Here is a 23,003-nt window from a genome sequence, read left to right as displayed (position 1 = left end):
CACATGGGGACAAAGATCATACTTTTTGGAGAAATGTCCTCTGGTCTGATGAAACAAAAATAGAACTGTTTGGCCATAATGACCATCATTATGTTTGGAGGAAAAGGGGGATGCTTGCAAGCCGAAGAACACCATCCCAACTGTGAAGCACGGGGGTAGCAGCATCATGTTGTGGGGGTGCTTTGCTGCAGGAGGGACTGGTGCACTTCACAAAACAGATGGCTTCATGGGGAAAGAAAATTATGTGGATATATTGAAGCAGCATCTCAAGACATCAGTCAGGAAGTTAAAGCTTGGTCGCAAATGGTCTTCCAAATTGACAATGACCCCAAGCATACTTCCAAAGTTTTGGCAAAATGGCTTAAGGACAACAAGGTCAAGATATTGGAGTGGCCATCACAAAGCCCTGACCTCAATCCTATAGAAAAGTGTGGCCAGAACTGAAAAAGCTTTTGCGCGCAAGGAGGCCTACAATCCTGACTCCATTACACCAGCTCTGTCAGGAGGAATGGGCCAAAATTCACCCAACTCATTGTGGGAAGCTTGTGGAAGGCTACCCGAAACGTTTGACCCAAGTTAAACAATTAAAGGCAATTCTACAAAATACTAATTGAGTGTATGTAAACTTCTGACCCACTGGGAATGTGACGAAATAAATTAAAGCTGAACTAAATCATTCTCTCTACTATTATTCTGACATTTCACATTCTTAAAATAAAGTGGTGATTCTAACTGACCTAAGACAGGGAATTTTGTACTAGGATTAAATGTCAGGAATTGTGAAAAACTGAGTTTAAATGTATTTTGCAAAGGTGTATGTAATCTTCCGATTTCAACTGTACTGTTTTGGATTGTACTCAATATAATTTCTGTATTTAAACTGTTTATTAAATCATGACTGAAAGGACATTCTCTTGCAGAACTTTTATTTAAAGTTATTTTCTGTTTTGAGCTTAGAGATACTCATTGACAAACCTAATAGCAACATCAACAGTCACTTTGCTTGTATAGTGTACATTTCATCAAATATCCATTTTTGGTTCCAAATTGGATGCAAATGAAGTCTGTGGTTGAACCAGAGAGTGAAGAAGGTGGGATAGCGAGGCATGAAAGTGATTCATTAGTAACAAGATTGGGATAATTAAAGCATGTGATGTCTTAGGGGAATTCTGATTGGTTTTTCAGTCACTTCAAAGGCCCTGGCACCTTTGGCTAGAGCGCTGAGGTGTCAGGGATACCAGTTTACAGGATGCCCAATGTGCCTTGACAGCGTGGGTATCCTGGCATCTGTTCAGTCAGAGAGCAGAGGAGAGTCACCTGTATGTGTTCTTCCTGAACGTGTTGGCAGTGCTAACACACTGGAGACTCCGACAGCGAGGAGTGGTTTATTATTTTACACTAGCTAGTCATACCGAAACCTCGGCCAGCTGCTGGTTTTGTCATCTTGCACTTACTGCCTTCATCTCCCAGGATGTTATGCAGGAGATGGCAATCTTTATATGAGGAGAAGTCATTAAAATGCTCTTCCTGTGGCCACTCCTATGTTCTCTATTCTTTAAACAAGGTCACTGCAGTACAGTAGACACATCATTTGGACAGATTATTATTATTCGTTTTCATTATCACTACTACTTGGAATAACGTCTCTGATCTCTCAAACAACAGAATAGAGAAGTGACTTTGCTGTGGGCACTGGGAAGAGGAGACTGGGGCCTTACTTGAACATGAGAGTGCTCATTGAAGTTGTCAGAAGAGAGGCTTTCAAAAGAGGAAGGGAGACTGCAGAGAGTTGGAGCACCTTTGCAGATGTTTGTCTTGAAAATAAATCTCCAAGCGTGTGTGTGTGTTTAAGGACGTGACCGTATTCGAATGAGTCCTGCGTTGTTCTGCAGAGCTCTTGAAGTGTGTCAGTGAAGCTGGGGAGCAGATGTCCCCTGGGATTCCTCCACTGCCTCTCCCCGGAGCCGCCAGCAACACAAGTAAGGGCCTCCACTTTCTTCTCCTTGTTGGGCTATTCTATTGCATAGAGTTTTGGCACACAATACAATGTACAGGGACTATATATAACCCTTTAAATATTATTGCAGTTGTGCATCCTTTCACCTTTATGAAATGCAGACAGTATTTTGCATAATTACAGACTAATGATGAATCTTTTTTGTAGGGAGGATTGTGTAACATGCAAGGTTGCCATAGAACACAACTAATTGTCAGATTTTGAAACCTGCCCAGTTAGATACCCATGTTCACCCCAGACAATTTGTCTTTTCACTATTCCACCATAGTGGGGGGTTAACTGCCTTATACCCTATGAATTAAGATTGCTTTTGAATGTGTACTGATGTGGGCTGTCCTATCACTGAAGGCAAGTTTGAGGGAGGTAGTTGTTGAATTCCACGAGAAAGACCAGAATTCCATGAGATAGACCAGAATTCCATGAGATAGTGCCTTTTGAAAGCCCTCAGTCGAGGTAGAATACAAAGGTGCATTTTAGAAATGTGGTTGTACACTGATAGTTAATGAGCCCATCAACTAACATTTTTTTTATTGCTAATTTAGTTTGGCGGCCAGCTATCTAAACGTGTTATCATGGTCGAATTACTGTCTGGGGGCCCCCATTTGATTTTGTTCGTCAGTCTCACTCAGATATATTAAAAACTGGAAACATTTCTCTCCACCCTATGGCAAAATGTGTATAATTGCAGGAAATCATCTGTAAAACAGTTCATCTTCCTCTCCGCCACGTGGTAAATTAGTAGAATTGCATGAAAGTAGTTATAAAATTGCTAAATATTCTCTGCACCCCATGGAAAAACTCTACACCCCCCCCATCAAAGTTGCCCATCCCTAAGATAGGCAAACAGTAGCTATAGTGTGTTTGGGGATCATGTGCCCAGTAAAACGTCATCAGAAATGTAGAAATAAAAAATGGCATCTGAATGTTATTTACAATTCAGGAGCTTAATAATTCGTGTTGACCATATGTATTTGATAAGCAGATAAAAGTGATAAAAGATGGCACGCTCACTGCAATTTCCATTTTGCCAGATTTATTATTAGTCTAATGTCGCCATCTAGTGGTTAACTGTAGTACAGTGGCGGGTACAGCACACATTCACACATCCGTCATACGGTCATTGGCATTTGTTTATGACAGCGTTCTACAGGATTTAGGACGGGAGATTACCATTGCCTTGTTTTGCTATGACTAAACTGCTTGTTTTGTCGACACGTATTTTAGTTTTTTTAGGGTGTATAAATCATTGTGACAAGTAAACTAGTTGCGTTCCTTTCATTGCCAAACAATTATTTATTTATGACAAATCCCACCCAATTGTTGTGGTTTTTAACAAGGCCGCTCGCACAACAATTTAAATCGTTCCCAAACATTCCATGACGGTTTGTTTATCGTTACAACCAACAATCAATCAGTAGTTTTTTGGGGGGGTTGATGTCTGTCACAAAGGTTTTCTCTCAAATTGAGCTAACTTGCTAATATTTACAAAAAAATGGATAGGCATCCCAAGCGAAGAGCTCAAATGATATTCAAGAAAAGTGAACAAGGTAAAAACAAAGATGACAGTAAGAAAAATGCCAATGAAAGAGCGGGCCCTGCATCTATCTAATGCCCACAAGTTCAACACACCTCAAGGAAGACATTCAAGGTCGACCAGTTACATTTGAGAAGGAGAGGGCATCATCATCAGTCAGTAAACAGACTAAAGCCAAATCTGATCATCCCATGAACTCTCAAGTGCAGGTCATCAAGGGGGAGATCCTCACACCTGCTCCAGGTCAGGCCAAGGTAAAAGTTGCTTGAGAACCAAAAACTCATCGTCAAGGATGTCCACCTGCAGCTCCCACTATAGACTTTTCCAAACCGATCCATGTTGTCCACAAAAATGGGATGACCTTCACAGTATTGGATGGTAAAGCCATAACGCTCAGTAAAGTTCCATACCCACCAGCTGTTCAGGTGAATGGTCCACCACCTCCAGACATGAAGGTGAACACTAGAGGGATGAATCTCACCATGCCACCATCAGACGCAGGTATGAATACGAGCTTACCTAAATTATACATACGGACGGTTTATACTTTTCAGCACACCATAGTCACCTATTAAGTTCATTCACAAACCAATAATCTATGTGAACATTTTCCTTCTAGAAAATGTGGAAGTAACATGGAGAATACACAGAAATGGCTATATCAAGAAGCCTATGAATGTGTTCATGGTCTGAGCGAGAATCCACAGGCCTGTCCAAGTCCAACCCAACAGCCAACAATCCAGACGTCAGTGTGCAGCTAGGAGCAGAGTGGAGCAAGCTCACTGAGGAAGAGAAGAGGCCCTACTATGAGAAAGCACGTCAACATAGCGCAGGCTGTCTACTTACTCACACCATTCAAGTCCATTTAAACATGTATAATTATTGTTTCATATATTTATCATATTTCAAAATTCATATAACTGACCTTTACTTGCATCTCAATTGTGTATTCACAATCTTCACCCATAATCATCACCGGTTGGATCTATCAGCCCAGACCTGGAAAAAGAAAGTGCTACGCTTCTGTGATGTCCTTCACCCCTCAACCGTCCTGCTGCTCTGCAGGGACAAGTGTTCCTGGGGCGTAGTCTTGTCCCATGACCGTGATGTCCTTCACCCCTCAACCGTCCTGCTGCTCTGCAGGGACAAGTGTTCCTGGGGCGTAGTCTTGTCCCATGACCGTGATGACAATGGTCACCAATACCACCAGCTCCTCTGTTGCATACACACGGGCTGCAGATAAAGCAATAGATCACTGTCTGGCTATCCCTCACCAGACACACTTTCATTTAGTGCACAAGTATAAAAAAACATAAACGTACAGATTTTAGTCTCTCCATACAACTTACACAGACTATAAAAACACACTTTTATCAACATGACAAATCTAAAACTACAGTTCATGTTTTAATAGAGATGGATGGCATTATTTTAAAAAACTAACATTTTATTTAACCTTTATTTAACTAGCCAAGCCAGTTAATAACAAATTCTTATTTAGAATGACGGCCTACCCCAGACGATGCTGGGCCAATTGTGCGCCGCCTTATGGGACTCCCAATTACGGCCGGGTGTGATACATCCTGGATTTGAACCAGGGACTGTAGTCACACCTCTTGCACTGAGATGCAGTGCTTTAGACCGCTGCGCCCCTCAGGAGCCACAGTAGCTGCTATAACAGTGAACTGTAATAATACATTGCAGTATGAAGATTAATACAGTAGTTGTTTTGGTTTGGTCTTCCCCCAGGCTCTGATGTCGAGGGTGATACAGCAGCAGCCTCTGAGTACCAGCCCAGTCTCCATATTCTTCCAGACTACTGCCTGCCCACATCCCCACCCAACAGCCACTACCTCTGGTGGTAAGCCTGGAGAACGCAAGCGTGAAGCCAGACACTCTGGCAGCAACCTTGAAGAAGCTCTCAAACCCAGGAAAATCAGCAGTCAACAGGCATACTACAATTCTGCCAGTGTGATTCTCTCTACAATCATGCCATCCAGCTCCAGATGTCTCCAAATACCACTCTCTAACCTGACTTACCCAGACATGTATCCTCCATCTCCCATGCCACATCCGGTGGGCCTCTTCCCCACCCCTCGCTTCCCATTTTCTCCGCCCTACTTCATGTCTGGACCCCAGTTTTATCCACCAGGGTAAGCAAAGCATGCTGTTTACCCACATTACCCACACGACCCACACAACCCACACTCCCATACTCCTACCCAGTTCTCCAACCCCAGGAGTTCTCCAACCCCATGATTAATCCTATGTCTACTCCAGGCTACTCCTATGATGACAACTACGATCAGCACGAGTCCACGTTCTCCCTTCCCAACAGAGACTAACCGTTTCGGCGGGGCAGAGATGTCAAGGTCAAAGGTAGACCCCTACTACCTCTGAGCTCCTGGGTTAGGTCCCACCACTGGATGTGCATGACCTGGAGAACATCTTCACCAACTCTGCGCCAGAGAACCCTGCCAGTGTCTAAGAGGTCCAAGTCACCAATGAGGAGGACGAGGAAGAAGTACACGTGATGAGAATTCTCTAGGATCAAACCAAAGTGACATCCTTTAGTAAAATCTCTGTTAGAGACAATTTGTTGATTCAGTGAATCAGTACATTGTGTTGTATATAAACACCCCAAGAAGTTTTGATCTAAAAATAAATTAATAGTTACTGTTATTCTGAAGTCATTTGTTTTTTAAAGATAAATACTGTTTTATGAGATTGATCTCTGCTCTGTACAAGATTACATTTTGCAGTATTTTAAGGTGTTTAATAGGAAGTCTATTTATTTATGCCTTTTTTGTTCTACAAATACCTAGTTTATAAGGAGAAGGGGGTGCTTTGCTGGTTTTATGCAGACTGAGAGTCCAGGCATAGACATAGGTACTACTGGCCTATTCAGAGTACTGTGCTCTTTGTATAGAAATCAGATACAAATGCCAATGAACCAATAATACATGCAGAGTGGCCATTTTTACACAAGTACAGCAAATACTGTGCATCCAATGTTGTTAATAACTTGCATGTAACTATGCAATGATGCATGTTTCTTAGTAAATGTAAATGAGGTTATGGTACAGTTGCCTGTCTGGCCATCTGTTTTGAAAATGTTATCCATCAATAGTTAGGAAAGTCCTAACTGAACAAAGACATCACAGTTGGCTGGACGGAGAGCCCTCTGGGCAGACGATGGCGACTATTTTGTCATCCAATCAGATTTTCTAAATGACGGGCGTATAGTATGATCGATAGGGCATTTGGCCAATGTTGTGTAAAAGTTTGTGTGCGGAGGCGTTTCCAGGAAGAGTCGTTTCATTTTTCTGTAATGGCGGACCACGGAGACGGTGAAAGTATTGTGTTTAACGACAACAGGTGAGGTGATAGCGAATAAAGCCAAGTGAATCATATTTTTCAGAAGTACTGTTTTCTACGGTTGTTAGCTAGTTTGACATGAAGGTGAACGTGTCCTCCCAATGTCTGATTTGTTACATGCGCTGCAGACGACTAGTGCATTCGGTGCTGACTATTCAATGTGGCCACGCTAGCAGCTAACATCATTAGCTAGACTCCCTCCTGACTCGTGGATTTTTCTAAACTATGATGCTATTTAGCTAGCTGCGCGTTGATTTAAATTGCATAACATTAGCAACCTAGCTAGTTATCGTAACTAGCGTTACATTAGGTAGCTAACTAACTAGTGTACACTACACTGTGTTGATGTGCGTATTACCAGTACACATTTGCTAGCTACGGTTAGTGTGTTCATGTGGGTATTAGCAGTTTATGTAGGTAGCTAGCTAAAGTTAGTCAGTGAGACTGTCAAATTGAACTAACTTAGGATCATAACTTGATTGCATCGTTTGAGCCCAACAAGTAATGTTTAGCTAGTTAGACTGTAACATAATTTAGCTAGCTAACGTTAGCCTGATAACATGAATCATGATTTTGTGTGGGGTCACTAACGTTATCCTATGTTGCAAACAATCAGCTGGGAAAGGGGAAGATAGCAAGCGAGTAGATATAGCAACTCGATGTTGTGTAGTTAGATCGTTATTTTGATTTGGTTCATGAGCCAGGTCCATTTGTTTTGTTTCTAGGATGGCGCAGCAGCAGACGCTGCGTTTCCGCGGCCCTGCTCCTCCTCCAACCCCAGTGATGCGTGGTCCACCCCCACTGCTCAGACCTCCACCTCCCCCCTTCGGTATGATGAGAGGGCCTCCACCACGGGGGCCACTGTTTGGGCGTCCGCCGTTTGACCCCAGCATGCCACCCATACCCCCACCAGGAGGCATGCCCCCACCACTCGGACCCCCTCACCTACAGGTACACCTGTCAGAGATGAAAGGGATAATTTCTACCATTGGATCCATCCATCTTTTCTATAGAATGTGACTGTTACACATTTGGTTTGTCAGAGGTATGAATGCATTGAGAGTCTGAAAATCTTAGACTGCATTGCAATAATTAAAGGCTTGATATTTGAATGCATTTTTTGTGTGTGTATTTCAGAGACCTCCTTTTATGCCCCCGCCGATGGGCAGCATGCCCCCACCCCCAGGGATGCTATTCCCCCCTGGGATGCCCCCAGTTCCTGCTGCTGGAGCTCATACTCTGCCCCCTACTGAGGAGATCTGGGTGGAGAACAAGACACCTGAGGGAAAGGTAGAGAATGGCCTCTTACTTAAAGGAAAGATTGACCCATTTGAATGTGTTATTATTTTTGTGCATCTCTGAGTGTTTTCATGTGTATTGGAGCTATTGCCGTCCAAGCAAGCAGAAATACAGCCGGTATGTCTAGTTTTGCATCCAGGCTGTATTTCTGCCTGCTATAGATCATCACTTAGATGCACAGAAACTATATAACATTCACAATGGGTTAATTTTTCCTTTAATTGAGATGTTACGGTAGTTCTCTATTTGAACCTATCTGAATGAATATTTCCCTGTTTCCACCTAGGCGTACTACTACAACGCCAGGACTCGAGAGTCAGCCTGGAGCAAACCTGAAGGGGTCAAGGTGATCCAGCAGTCAGAACTCAACCCTATGATGGTGACCCCGGCTGGAACAGGAGCCTCCTCCAATAGCAGCACTGCAGCCAGCACTACAGCTGCCACACCCTCTCCAGTGTCCACACAGGCACCTTCCCAGTCTCATACCATGAGTACCAGCCCAGACACCAACACCACCTCTTCTTTGTCCCAGACCATCACTAGTGAGTACAGCACTGAGAAATGGACATCTGGATCTTGTTTTAGTTCTCTGGACAGGTCTGATGGTTAGAAATCCTCTTGGTATGACAAAATAAGACTGATTTAGTGAAGATCACAAAGTTGGAAATGAGTAGTTTTCTGCTTGTCTATTGTTAGTTTTACTATATGTCCAGACTGTGTTGTAACACTCTGCTGGTCTTTGTCCAGCTTCTGCTGCTACAGATCTGCAGCCTGTGTCCTCCGTCCCCTCCAGTGTGGGAGTGACCACCATGGCAGTGGTCAGTGTAACCACAGTGCCATCCTCAGTGACACCAGTCCAGACTATGTCCCTGTTGCCCCAAAGTCTCCCGACTGGCCTGCCCCACCACACCATGTCCCAGCCTCACACCACAGCCACCATCCCAGGCTTCCCCCCAGGGGTCATGCACCCCTTCAGGGTGCCTCTACCAGGCATGCATATCCCACTGCCCGGTAAGACACTCTACTCATCCCAAACCTCTCTACCTCCCTTAACATTACTGACCCTCCACCCCTTTCCATACTGTCATTAGTCATCTCTTCATTTCTTTGTCATCTTAACGTTAGGTCTTATTTTTATTCCTGTACATTTTATATTTTAGTCATTTAGCAGACACTCTTATCCAAAGCAGTGTTGAGTGTATTCAGTTTAATCTATTAAAAGTAATAGATTAAACTAATAATTGTGGAGGTAGAATGGTCTCGGTCATGGTTGGAGAGAGAAATAAGCTAATCAGAACTTGTATTTGTAGTTTTTTTTTTAATTTTAAAACTTATTCCACACAACTCCACATTCAGCTCTTTGACATTTTGTTTATTCTTGCACTGTAGTTATTGGAGAAACAAGTCACTTTTAGTCCTGTAGATAGATGGCAGCATTGCCCATGTTCAGAAAAGGGTCAGTTAGTCGTCTGGAGAAAACAAATGCTGGAGAAAATTAAAATGCCTTTGAGACGATGTCCTATAAAGAAATAGGGCGTTTTTGTTGACTCACTTTGCAATTTTTATTAATTTAAAGGTGCAATATGCAGAAAACCCTCCCGCCATTTTCCTGGTTGCTAAAATTCTAATAGTTTGCCTAATTTCAGTTTGTGACAAAACAAGTAATGTCTAGTTCAGAGAGTCAATGTACCATCTAAACCGCTGTGAAATGTCTTTTCAATAACCCAAAATATTGTATTTTCAGCTGTTTGAAACTGGTGTTGAAAAAAACGAAAGTAAAAGGCGCAAAAACCAAACTTAAGAGCGGGAAGCGTAGAAATAGCACACACAGAACAGATCTACTGCTTCTTTGACTTGCTTTCAATGAGAATTTTAGATCTTTATCTCATATTTCTATGTGAATTTGGTTGGGTCATCCAAAAAGTTACACATTGCAGCTTTAAATGTTTTGTTAAAAAAAAAATATATATATATAATTTTAATTCAATACTTTGCACATCTACATAACCTAATCAGCACTTTATTCATCCATCTGGTTGTTACCAGGGAGATAATACTACATGTTGTTATCAAAGTGATAGTGGTTGTGGGCCTAGTTTTAATATGTTAATCTGTGTCTGATCTGCCCTGGCAGCTTGCACCTCTTTCCTCCTGTGTTCAACACAATGCTTGCTTGTCCGTTCTTGCAGGTGTAGCAATGATGCAGATAGTAGGTGGTCCCTATATAAAGACAGTCTCCCCCAACCATAACGGTAATTCTTTCAAACATCTCCACTCACTATTCTGTTAGATGGCATGTTAGAGATTTGTTGTGAAAATTATGCTTATAATTTTTGGGCTCTTTTGGCACCGCCAAACAATGTGGAATATTACTGTTGATTTTTTTTGTAGTTTTATTTCTTCAACATTAGTAAGTTAGACATATTTTAGGACTTTCTGTCTTGTGTTAAATGCTTTTTTTAAAGAGGAGATTTGGGAAGGAGGCATTTTGGATCTTGTATAGTGTTGAACAACCAATAGATGTTTGGACAATACCGCAATGTGGACTTGTCAGTACTGTCACCGTTATACTGTTTTTAGCTAGGTTACTCTTTGCAGGGTTCGATTTTTGAGTGGTAATTTAGTCACTGGTATATAGGTCCTTGTTTTGACAGGCAACACACCTATTTTAGGTTAGGTTATTTTCCCTTTAGTACAGGAAATTCACATTTTATTAATGTTGTATGGTCATTTGATAATCATTTTCTTCTTGTGGCATGCCTTGTGTGTTTTTGGTAACATCTCAGTGGCTCAGTTTTAGATGGTACCTGTGTACTCAAGGCTAAGCAGAGAAGGCCCTATATTTACAATTTGAAAATGAGGTCAAAGTATTGGAACTAAGACCTTTATATTTCAGGTGAATTCTCATGGGCTCTAAAATACTTGCAGTGCATTCAGTATTCAGACCCCTTAACTTTTCCAAATGTTGTTACATTACAGCCTTATTCTAAAATGTATACAAAAAAGAATAATTCCTCAATCTATACACACTACCCCATAATGACAAAGCAAAAACAGGTTTTCTGAAAATTTTGCAAGAAATAACTAAAAATAATGATTTATCACATTTACACATCATGCTACAAGCTTGTCACACCTGTATTTGGGAGGTTTCTCCCATTCTTCTCTGCAGATCCTCTCAAGCTCTGTCAGGTTGGATGGGAAGCATTGCTGCACAGCTATTTTCAGGTCTCCAGAGATGTTCGATCGGGCTCAAGGACATTGAGACTTATCCCGAAGCCACTCCTGTGTTGTCTTAGCTGTGTGCTTAGGGTCATTGTCCTGTTGGAAGGTGAACCTTCGCCCCAGCCCCATCAAGGATCTCACTACTTTGCTCCGTTGATCTTTCCCTCAATCTTGACTAGTCTCCCAGTCCTTGCCTCTGAAAAACATCCCCACAACATGATGCTGCCACCCACGCTTCACCGTAGGGATGGTGCCAGGTTTCTTCCAGCCGTGACGCTTGGCATTCAGGCCAAAGAGTTTATTCTTGGTTTCATCAGACCAGAGAATCTTGTTTCTCTTGGTCTGAGTGTCTTTAGGTGCCTTTTGGCAAACTCCAAGTGGGCTGTCTTGCCTTTTACTGAGGAGTGGCTTCCATCTGGCCACTCTACCACAAAGGCCTGATTGGTGGAGTGCTGCAGAGATGGTTGTCCTTCTGGATGGTTCTCCCATCTCCACAGAGGAACTCTAGAACTCTGTCATAGTGACCATCGGGTTCTTGGTCACCTCCCTGACCAAGGCCCTTCTACCCCGATTGCTCAGTTTGGCCGGGCGGCCAGCTCTAGGACGAGTCCTGGTGGTTCCAAACTTCTTCCATTTAAGAATATTGGAGGCCACTGTGTTCTTAGGGATCTTCAATACTGAAGAAATGTTTTGGTACCCTTCCCTGAGATCTGTGCCTTGACACAATCCTGTCTCGGAGCTCTACGGACAATTCCTTCGACCTCATGGCTTGTTTCTTTGTTCTGACATGCACCGTCAACTGTGGGATGTTATAAAGACAGGTGTGCCCCTTTCCAAATCATGTCCAATCAATTTAATTTACCACAGGTGGACTCCAAGTTGTAGAAACATCTCAAGGATGATCAATGGAAACAGGATGCACCTAAACTCAATTTCAAGGCTCATAACAGGGTCTGAATACTTCTGTAAATAACGTAATTTGCAAACATTTCTTAATCTATTTTCACTTGGTTATTATGGGGTATTGTGTGTAGATTGCAAACAATATATATATATATATATATATATATATATATATTTAATACATTTTAGAATAAGACTGTAACGTAACAAAATGTGGAAAAAGTCAAGGGGTCTGAATACTTTCTGAAGGCACTGTACGTCCTCAATAACACCGCATTTTCCTTTTGGACCCTTTTACCCAAATGGAAGTAGATGCCCTACCCGCCCCTTGCTTTGTTTAGATGTGCAGTAGAATGGGTTTATCAGACATGAATGTGTCTTAAGAAGTATTCTGTGTGTATTTGACCTTCCACAGGTATGCTGCCTGGCATGGGCCCTCCTCTTGTTCCCATGATGCACCACCCTCAGTTGGCCCTGGCGGCGCCCGCCTTGTCAGGCCTCCAGTTCCCAGAGTGGTCTGAGTACAAAACGGCTGACGGGAAAACCTACTACTACAACAACCGCACACTGGAGTCCACCTGGGACAAACCCCAGGAACTACGGGAGAAGGGTTGGTCTACTTAAAGCTTTGGATCTCTCCAACCAGCTAGCATTCATGCTCGACTGATTAAGTGAGATATTAGATGTTGCATATCTAATGTGTGTGAATTTTTCCTCTCCTGTAGAGAAAGAGGCGGAGAAGGCCAAAGAGAGACAGCAGGCCCTGGAGGAGGAGGCTATGGAGATGGAGGATGAACAGCCTAAAATAGAGCTCCCTAAGGAGGTGAAGGAGGTGAGAGGAGACCTGGAGCCATCTACTAGTCACACATCATTCTGGCCTGTATTTTATCATTTCAAACGGTCTATTATTAATGTCATCTACCTTAATAAAAGTTGTATTCCTTTCATTGAGCAGGTTAAGGAGGAGGAGATGACTGAAGAGGAGAAAGCAGCACAGAAAGCCAAGCCTGTGGCCACTAACCCAATACCTGGCACTCCCTGGTATGTAACAGAAAGCCAAGCCCGTGGCCACTAACCCAATAGCTGCCACTCCCTGGTATGTAACAGAAAGCCAAGCCCGTGGCCACTAACCCAATAGCTGCCACTCCCTGGTATGTAACAGAAAGCCAAGCCTGTGGCCACTAATCCAATACCTGGCACTCTCTGGTATGTAACAGAAAGCCAAGCCCGTGGCCACTAACCCAATAGCTGCCACTCCCTGGTATGTAACAGAAAGCCAAGCCTGTGGCCACTAACCCAATAGCTGCCACTCTGGTATGTAACAGAAAGCCAAGCCCGTGGCCACTAACCCAATAGCTGCCACTCCCTGGTATGTAACAGAAAGCCAAGCCTGTGGCCACTAACCCAATAGCTGCCACTCTGGTATGTAACAGAAAGCCAAGCCCGTGGCCACTAACCCAATAGCTGCCACTCCCTGGTATGTAACAGAAAGCTAAGCCTGTGGCCACTAACCCAATAGCTGCCCCTCTCTGGTATGTAACAGAAAGCCAAGCCCGTGGCCACTAACCCAATAGCTGCCACTCCCTGGTATGTAACAGAAAGCCAAGCCCGTGGCCACTAACCCAATAGCTGCCACTCTGGTATGTAACAGAAAGCCAAGCCTGTGGCCACTAACCCAATAGCTGCCACTCCCTGGTATGTAACAGAAAGCCAAGCCCGTGGCCACTAACCCAATAGCTGCCACTCCCTGGTATGTAACAGAAAGCCAAGCCTGTGGCCACTAACCCAATAGGTGCCCCTCTCTGGTATGTAACAGAAAGCCAAGCCCGTGGCCACTAACCCAATAGCTGCCACTCCCTGGTATGTAACAGAAAGCCAAGCCTGTGGCCACTAACCCAATAGGTGCCCCTCTCTGGTATGTAACAGAAAGCCAAGCCCGTGGCCACTAACCCAATAGCTGCCACTCCCTGGTATGTAACAGAAAGCCAAGCCCGTGGCCACTAACCCAATAGCTGCCACTCCCTGGTATGTAACAGAAAGCCAAGCCTGTGGCCACTAACCCAATAGGTGCCCCTCTCTGGTATGTAACAGAAAGCCAAGCCCGTGGCCACTAACCCAATAGCTGCCACTCCCTGGTATGTAACAGAAAGCCAAGCCTGTGGCCACTAACCCAATAGGTGCCCCTCTCTGGTATGTAACAGAAAGCCAAGCCCGTGGCCACTAACCCAATAGCTGCCACTCCCTGGTATGTAACAGAAAGCCAAGCCCGTGGCCACTAACCCAATAGCTGCCACTCCCTCGTATGTGCCACTGATGGTAACAGAGCTATGTGCTGTTGTATGGAGGCGGAACTTGCATCAGTCACACGCCCTGGTGCCCTATTGAACTTGTGTGTGTAGGTGTATTGTGTGGACCGGTGACGAGCGGGTGTTCTACTACAACCCCACCACGCGTCTCTCCATGTGGGACCGGCCAGAGGAGCTGGTGGGACGGGCCGACGTTGACAAGAACATCCAGGAACCACCTCATAAGAGAGGCCTGGAGGACGCCACCAGGAAGCTGGGTACGACCACACACAGACACACTCTCATCCTGCCTCTGTAGGTGTTCATGACGATGGCCTCATCACTTCTCTCCCTCAGGAATCAGCAAAGAGGAGCTGGAGCAGGCAGCAGAGGAAGCTCTGGAGGATGAGCCTGTGAAGGCCAAGAAGAGGAAGTAAGTCCCCAGTCCTCTCCACCCAAGGGCCCAGCACACTTTACTAGGGGGCAGTAACAGCATGACAAAGCACTCAGTCATTCTTCATCGTCTGAACAGATAAAACAGCATGTACAAATTGAAATCAACCCATGATGTACTCGGGCTAAAAATATCTAAATTCTTAGTTTAAGGTTAAGTTAGGGTGTTTGGTCGTGAAACCTAAATTGCTTGATTTGTATTTTCCTCTGGGGGTGGAGGGACTCTTTCTGTGGGAAGTAGTTTTTAACCCAGCTTGTACTGACTTAGTAAAGCCTATGATGTCTTCACTGGTTCTGTTAAAGTGGTCAATCGATGGTCACTGTCTAGGTTACCCAATCAGTCACTGTTTCCCATCAGTGCCCTCCAAGCCTGCCTCTCCCGCTACCCTAAACACTGGTACCGTTGCACAAGAGACTATTTTTCAGGGAAAAGGCCTGTAGAACACATGGTGATGCCAACATGTGCCTCCAAGGTAACCACCTTGCTTGACCTCCTTCTTCTAGAACTACAGCTTTAGGAACCCCAATGAGCAAATGAAGACGTTCACCTCCCCGTCTCGCCATAGCTATATGTGATAATGGAACACTGAATACCAATCCAAGACCGTGAATATCAGTGGTCAGGTATTTGACAAATCCTCCCCCTCTCAATCTTTATAAACTGTAGGACCTGTGCAAGACCCAACTTATATCATTTGGAGTCCACTCATTTGGTAGAGATGGACGGTAATTGATCAGTCAAGTATAGCAGAACACCTGGGTAGAGAACATAGAAGAACATACTGTATCATTTCCCCAATTGAAGAAGTAAAGTTGCACCCCAGGCCAGCCCCCTTACCCCCCCCCCCCCCGTCTATCACCCTCCCCTGTGCCTGGGCCTTGACGTCTTCCCTCTGCTTGCAGGAAGGAGGAAGTGATGAAAGAGGCGGACTCTGAGAAAGAGGCAGCCATGGAGGCGGAGCTGAAGGCGGCCCGAGAGCGGGCCATCGTGCCTCTGGAGAAGCGCATGACACAGTTCAGGGACATGCTGCTGAAGAGAGGGGTAAAACACTTCAATCCAACGCAATACTGTAACGTTAGACACATTAATCTGAATGGAAGCCCACCAAGGTACACTCTTAAGTTACTTCTCCTTGTCTTTGGTGTTTTATTCCTGTTCTTGCTGCCTCTATCCCTGACCTCTATCTTATGCCCAGTTGATTGACAAGTACATTTCTGTTTATGTTTTGGTCATACTTCAAAAAAGTACAATCATAAAAGTTAGTTAAACATGTTATGTGCATATCTATAATGGTGTTGAATTGTAATGATAGACTAAGAATTTAACATTTCACTATTCTTTGTAGGGAAGAGATTATTTTATATCTATTTATTGTACATAATGGTGACTTAAAAAAAAAATGATATCTATTTTTTTTAAATGACATGCACATGCTGTAATGGATCAGTGTTTGGTTTTTCCAATACATTCATCAGATCTATATGTCTCCAGGCCTACCCCGCCAATGGCGGTCTTTATGTTCCTTGTTTACAAACTGGCATGCAGAGTAGATAATAGCTTGATGTCATTATGTTGTCATGTCCTCTAATTTGGGATCAGCTTTCATGTGTTCAGCTTCCTGTTTCTGTATTACATGAATAATGTATCAACGTCTCTATCCTGGAAACGGTTGTTCAGAACCAAAAGAGCCATATTGCAACTCTGACGCATCCAAAGCAGAGATAAAAGTAATTGGATTGTAAAATGTATGAAACTTCCCAAGCAGGGGAGTTATTGGTGCCTGGCTGCTCTCTGGAGCCTTTTCCAAGAGTACCAGCAGGCGTGATGCAGGCCTTTATTGCATTGCTCTGCTGTAATTGCATTGTTCCTTTTGGGTGTCACTAGTTTGAGGAGTAAAACGTGACTCATTCCAACCCTTTTAGATTTGAGGGGGATTGATTGGGCCGACGGGGGATTATTTTCCCCCCGAAGGAAATCAATTTGACTGATGACTGAAAGTGTTATGTAAATATTGTTGAAGCCCACCTTGATTGGCCTGGTCTCACGCCCTCTGACCCCGTGCCCACAGGTCTCAGCGTTCTCTACGTGGGAGAAAGAGCTGCACAAGATAGTGTTTGATCCACGATACCTGCTGCTTAACCCCAAAGAGAGAAAGCAGGTATTGTACACTAACAGAACTCATTTATCATTTTAGTTTTTATTTGTTTCCATATTCAGTCATATTATGAGCTGTGTTTCCCTTTGAGGGAAAGATCAGAGCTCTGCAGTCAGGTGGTATATGTATTTTCCAAGGGGTTATCTGCCAGTTCTCTTTATTTATGCTAACTGTTGTTCCATGCGTGTCTGCTGATCCTGTGCAGGTGTTTGACCAGTATGTGAAGACCCGAGCTGAGGAGGAGAGGAAGGAGAAGAAGAATAAACTGATGCAGTGTAAGGACGAGTTCAGGAAGATGATGGAGGAGGCCAAGCTCACTGCCAGGTCAGACCTCACTACAAACACTAGTTAACACGTTACCGGTCAGGCGATTAGTTAATACGTTACCGGTCAGGCGATTAGTTAATACGTTACCGGTCAGGCGATTAGTTAATACGTTACCAGTCAGGTGGTTTAGTTAGCGTTACCAGTCAGGTGGTTTAGTTAGCGTTACCAGTCAGGTGGTTTAGTTAGCGTTACCAGTCAGGTGGTTTAGTTAGCGTTACCAGTCAGGTGGTTTAGTTAGCGTTACCAGTCAGGTGATTAGTTAATACGTTACCAGTCAGGTGATTAGTTAATACGTTACCAGTCAGGTGATTAGTTAATACGTTACCAGTCAGGTGGTTTAGTTAGCGTTACCAGTCAGGTGGTTTAGTTAGCGTTACCGGTCAGGTGGTTTAGTTAGCGTTACCGGTCAGGTGGTTTAGTTAGCGTTACCGGTCAGGTGGTTTAGTTAGCGTTACCGGTCAGGTGGTTTAGTTAGCGTTACCAGTCAGGTGGTTTAGTTAGCGTTACCAGTCAGGTGATTAGTTAATACGTTACCAGTCAGGTGATTAGTTAATACGTTACCGGTCAGGTGGTTTAGTTAGCGTTACCGGTCAGGTGGTTTAGTTAGCGTTACCGGTCAGGTGGTTTAGTTAGCGTTACCAGTCAGGTGGTTTAGTTAGCGTTACCAGTCAGGTGGTTTAGTTAGCGTTACCAGTCAGGTGGTTTAGTTAATACGTTACCAGTCAGGTGATTAGTTAATACGTTACCAGTCAGGTGGTTTAGTTAGCGTTACCAGTCAGGTGGTTTAGTTAGCGTTACCGGTCAGGTGGTTTAGTTAGCGTTACCGGTCAGGTGGTTTAGTTAGCGTTACCGGTCAGGTGGTTTAGTTAGCGTTACCGGTCAGGTGGTTTAGTTAGCGTTACCGGTCAGGTGGTTTAGTTAGCGTTACCGGTCAGGTGGTTTAGTTAGCGTTACCAGTCAGGTGATTAGTTAATACGTTACCAGTCTGGTGATTAGTTAATACGTTACCGGTCAGGCGATTAGTTAATACGTTACCGGTCAGGCGATTAGTTAATACGTTACCGGTCGGGCGATTAGTTAATACGTTACCGGTCAGGCGATTAGTTAATACGTTACCGGTCAGGCGATTAGTTAATACGTTACCGGTCGGGCGATTAGTTAATACGTTACCGGTCAGGCGATTAGTTAATACGTTACCGGTCAGGCGATTAGTTAATACGTTACCGGTCAGGCGATTAGTTAATACGTTACCGGTCAGGTGATTAGTTAATACGTTACCGGTCGGGCGATTAGTTAATGCGTTACCGGTCAGGCGATTAGTTAATACGTTACCGGTCAGGCGATTAGTTAATACGTTACCGGTCAGGCGATTAGTTAATACGTTACCGGTCAGGCGATTAGTTAATACGTTACCGGTCGGGCGATTAGTTAATGCGTTACCGGTCAGGCGATTAGTTAATACGTTACCGGTCGGGTGGCTCGTGTCTCTCAGGGAACTAAGAGTTGCTGTGTTTGTTTCAGGACAACGTTCAGTGAGTTTGCCTCCAAGCACGCCAAGGACACACGGTTCAAGGCCATAGAGAAGATGAAGGACCGGGAGACCATCTTTATCGAGTTCATGACCGCTCTCAAGAAGAAAGAGAAGGAGGACTCCAAGAACAGAGGAGAGAAGGTGAGCGCTGGACTGGAAACCTCCATGGCCACTGGAAACAGTAGCCTGAGGAAGTGATATGCTGGACAAGTAACTACATACCTGGATTGTGTGCTTAGTGAAACCTGGAAACGTTTGGAATATCTGATCGTGTCTATGTCCCCATTGTAAACCTGGTCTCTGTCCCAGGTGAAGCAGGACTTCTTTGAGTTGCTTGGTGACCACCAGCTGGATGGAGGGCAGCGCTGGAGCAAGGTGAAGGACAGGCTGGAGGGAGACCCTCGCTACAAGGCTGTGGAGAGCTCCAACACCAGAGAGGAACTCTACAAGCAGTATGTGGACAAGCAGGCCAAGGTGGGAGGAACAGGATATCACCTCAGAGGCTGTCCTTACTGTCCATATACTCACCGACTCCAGCTTGTCATCTGACATTTAACCCCATTCAGTGCCACGCTCTTAGATGCTGTTCAGCCTGTTGACGTGATGGCTGTCGTGATGCCTGTCGTGATGCCTGTCGTGATGCCTGTAATGATTGCATGCCTCTGTGTATATGACAATGTTTTTGATGGTGTCTCTCTGCCTCCAGAACATGGACTCGGATAAGGAGAAGGAGCTGGAGCGTGCCGCCAGGATAGAGGCCAGTCTGAGGGAGAGGGAGCGCGAGGTGCAGAAGGCCCGCTCTGAGCAGACCAAGGAGATCGACAGAGAACGGGAGCAGCATAAGAGGGAGGAAGCCATCCAGCACTTCAGAGCCCTCATGTCAGATATGGTGAGCTCACACCATCCGCTGAAGTTGGTTTACCCGATAAGGCACCGACAGGACTACATTTGTAGCTGAGAACCTGGGTGAACCAAACATTTGTTTAGATGAAACCCAGTTTGATATGGCCACTGGAAGATCATCTCAGCCAGGCAGGTCAGAGACAAGAAAGGAAACGTGGTTTTTAGATTGACCTTGTTAATGACCAGACTTGTACACTGATTTGTATCATGTGGACGAGGAACCATGTGCCAGGTCTTAATGCTGCTGGTGTGTTGTGATCAGGTGAGGTCGTCTGACGCGTCGTGGTCAGACACCCGGCGTAACCTGCGTAAGGACCACCGCTGGGAGTCCGCCTCTCTGTTGGAGAGAGACGAGAAGGAGAAACTGTTCAACGAACACGTGGAGGCGCTCTCCAAGAAGAAGAAGGAGAACTTCAGACAGCTACTGGATGAGACCGTCATGGTGAGAGACAGCGTTTGGGCTGGTGTTACGCTCTCATTACAGGGCATATATGTACACCAACACAGATGCATTAAATGTAAACTCACCGCAGTCCATCAGTGTATTAACATGCTGCTGATATAAAGGTGGTACTGTAAACCTCCAAGTCATATACTGTGTGCATGTCATTCAGATAGAGTATTGTCCTGTGATGGATGACTTGGTAGTACGTGCTTTGATTGAGTGTTCGCCACAGATCACACTGACCACCACGTGGAAGGAGGTGAAGAAGATCATTAAAGAGGATCCTCGCTGTATCAAGTTCTCCAGTAGTGACAGAGTAAGACCTTTTACCTTGCTGTGTTCTACTGGTTGAGTCTGCCACCCATGTACTCTGTGTTCTACTGGTTGAGTCGGCCACCCATGTACTCTGTGTTCTACTGGTTGAGTCGGCCACCCATGTACTCGGTTAACACCGGGCAAAGACGCTGAGCGGTTCGTCTTCTTTTGGTTTGTAGAAAAAACAGAGGGAGTTTGAAGACTACATCAAAGACAAGTACATCACAGCCAAAGCTGACTTCAGAACGCTTCTGAAAGAGACCAAGTTCATCACGTACAGGTGAGTACAGCAACGGGCTGGATTGTGACATTCTTTCACTGGTAGCTGGGTGAATATGTATCACAGGTTGGTTCATTTTAAGGGCATTTATACTTGTGTAAATTAGGTGTGCTGGAGAGTTGGAAACAATGGAGAGTTTTAAAAACTGGAGTTTTAAACGATTATTAGATCAATTGAGTCAGTAGGAGGTGCTATTGGTCCATCTGCATTGCCTCTTTACTGACCCCCCCATGTTGTCGTTCTCTCAGGTCGCGGAAGTTGCTCCTGGAGTCCGACCAGCACCTGAAGGACGTGGAGAAGGTTCTGCAGAATGACAAGCGTTACCTGGTGCTGGACTGTGTCCCGGATGAGAGGAGAAAACTCCTCATGTTCTACATCGAGGATCTGGACCGCCGGGGTCCCCCTCCTCCCCCCACCGCCTCGGAGCCCACGCGCCGCTCCACCAAGTGACCAGAGACTGCTAGAAAAGCTGAGCATGAACCAGCCCTGCACCTGTTCTAGTGCAGTATTAAACTGTAATGTCCTAATGCCTTGTGGTAAACCTGGAACATCCATCCTTGTATTTATTAAAGTGTCAGTAGTGCAGAGCTCTGGCTCTCCTCTCTACAGGGCCTGATGATGTGCCACTGCTCTAACCCCTGACATCTGACCTTTTGGCTCAGCTGAGGTCACAGGGATCGGCGTAGTAATACATCTGCAGCCACCTATGACGTTAGACAACTGTAAATGATGAACTCTGCTGTGTCTGTGACTCAAGGCATCGCGGGCCTTAGTAACTGTTTTTAGGGTGTCGTTGACATCGACCGACTCACAGTACAGTTTGAATGTTAACGTTTATTCTCAGTGGTTTAATTTTGATGCGTTGCTTTTTCTGTACATGTTTACTGGAATAAAAGCAACTTTTCTTTTTTTAACAATGCAGTCCTGTGATATGTTAATAGTTCATCTAAAATGTTTAAGTTTAAACTCGGGATCACTGAGCCCATAATAAAGACATGAATATTTAATGTACCTTTTTTTTTTTATTAGATTTTGTAAAGTTCTTTTAAAAAATTGGAACAAAAAGCTTGCTACATTGTTTTAATCAATACTACCCGGTAACATCGGTTCCTCTGCATGTTTTAAAACCTTCATGAAGATAAATAATAAATGAATGAAACGGAAGGGGCAAGAGAGGTCAAAGGGCACACCATCTCAGGGATGTAAAGGTTATGAGCCAGTCTTGGTTCATCTCCCCAATGCAAAGCTTCTAAGGAACAAAAAAGTATCGTCCCTGCATTTATGTGCATAACCTTAAACTACAGCAACAACTTAAGAGGGTGAACATTTTAAAATGGACAAACAAAAGATGTTGACAGCCATCGTTCTTCAGTGTTCTGGTTGCAGCCGAGGGCAACCCTAGATTTACAACATGGGTGCAAGTCTCTGAGGTGGAGCGAAAGAAGAGAGCTGCAACGTTGTCTGTGTCTCTTCACAAGTTGCAGTGCGGCCAGAGATTCCCAGCCTTGCGGCCCTCTCCCAGGTGAGTGTGATCAGCCAGTCAGGAGGCTCTATGCTGGTCTGCTGCTCCATCCATTAGTTGACCTTGTCTTGGAATATGTAGAGGTTGTTGGTGGCGGCCACGGCGATGATGTTCTCAGAGGGGTGCCAGGCGCTGTGCAGGATCTTCTTGCTGAAGTCCAGGCTGTCCACGCTGATCTCGTCCTTGCGTCTCTTGCCCCCTACACACACCTTCCTGGGCTTCAGGATGGCCCGAGGCTTGCTGTTCTCCCTCGACGCCTCTAGGGTCACGTCACGCTTGGTGTTGCGGTCGAACATACGGAAGAAGTTGTTGTACGAGCCGGTCATGATCACACTGCGGAGAGAGAGGGGTGGGGGGTACACATCAATCCCATATATCCAACCGTAGCTATTCATACATAGATGTGCACTATCAATAGATCCAGTCACAC

At 44.7% G+C, this 23,003-nt stretch overlaps 2 protein-coding genes across 4 annotated transcripts in view; one reads left to right on the top strand and one right to left on the bottom strand.

Moving 5' to 3' along the window:
* Positions 1-6,829: 6,829 nt before the first annotated feature.
* Positions 6,830-21,968, top strand: LOC129868252 (transcription elongation regulator 1-like). Its single transcript, XM_055942056.1, has 21 exons — positions 6,830-6,929; positions 7,655-7,880; positions 8,067-8,219; positions 8,515-8,770; positions 8,976-9,239; positions 10,418-10,480; positions 12,772-12,966; positions 13,082-13,188; positions 13,312-13,397; positions 14,756-14,919; positions 14,999-15,074; positions 15,998-16,136; positions 17,164-17,253; positions 17,456-17,574; positions 19,099-19,249; positions 19,418-19,582; positions 19,815-19,997; positions 20,274-20,453; positions 20,689-20,772; positions 20,951-21,051; positions 21,300-21,968. Exons 1-21 carry the CDS (start codon positions 6,883-6,885, stop codon positions 21,499-21,501), a joined length of 3,051 nt encoding a protein of 1,016 aa, XP_055798031.1. The 5' UTR covers positions 6,830-6,882; the 3' UTR covers positions 21,502-21,968.
* The window catches only part of LOC129868253 (serine/threonine-protein phosphatase 2A 55 kDa regulatory subunit B beta isoform), a 160,184-nt gene continuing 159,048 nt past the window's right edge, over positions 21,868-23,003 (bottom strand). For all 3 annotated transcript variants that reach the window (XM_055942057.1, XM_055942058.1, XM_055942059.1), the window contains one exon: positions 21,868-22,906. In XM_055942057.1, coding sequence (XP_055798032.1) covers positions 22,627-22,906 — 280 coding nt within the window. In that variant the 3' untranslated portion in view covers positions 21,868-22,626. The remainder of the gene's footprint in view (positions 22,907-23,003) is intronic.

The sequence above is a fragment of the Salvelinus fontinalis genome, chromosome 13 (assembly GCF_029448725.1).
Source record: "Salvelinus fontinalis isolate EN_2023a chromosome 13, ASM2944872v1, whole genome shotgun sequence".
NCBI classification, from domain to species: Eukaryota; Metazoa; Chordata; class Actinopteri; order Salmoniformes; family Salmonidae; genus Salvelinus; species Salvelinus fontinalis.
This window is presented reverse-complemented; position numbering and strand designations above follow the sequence as displayed.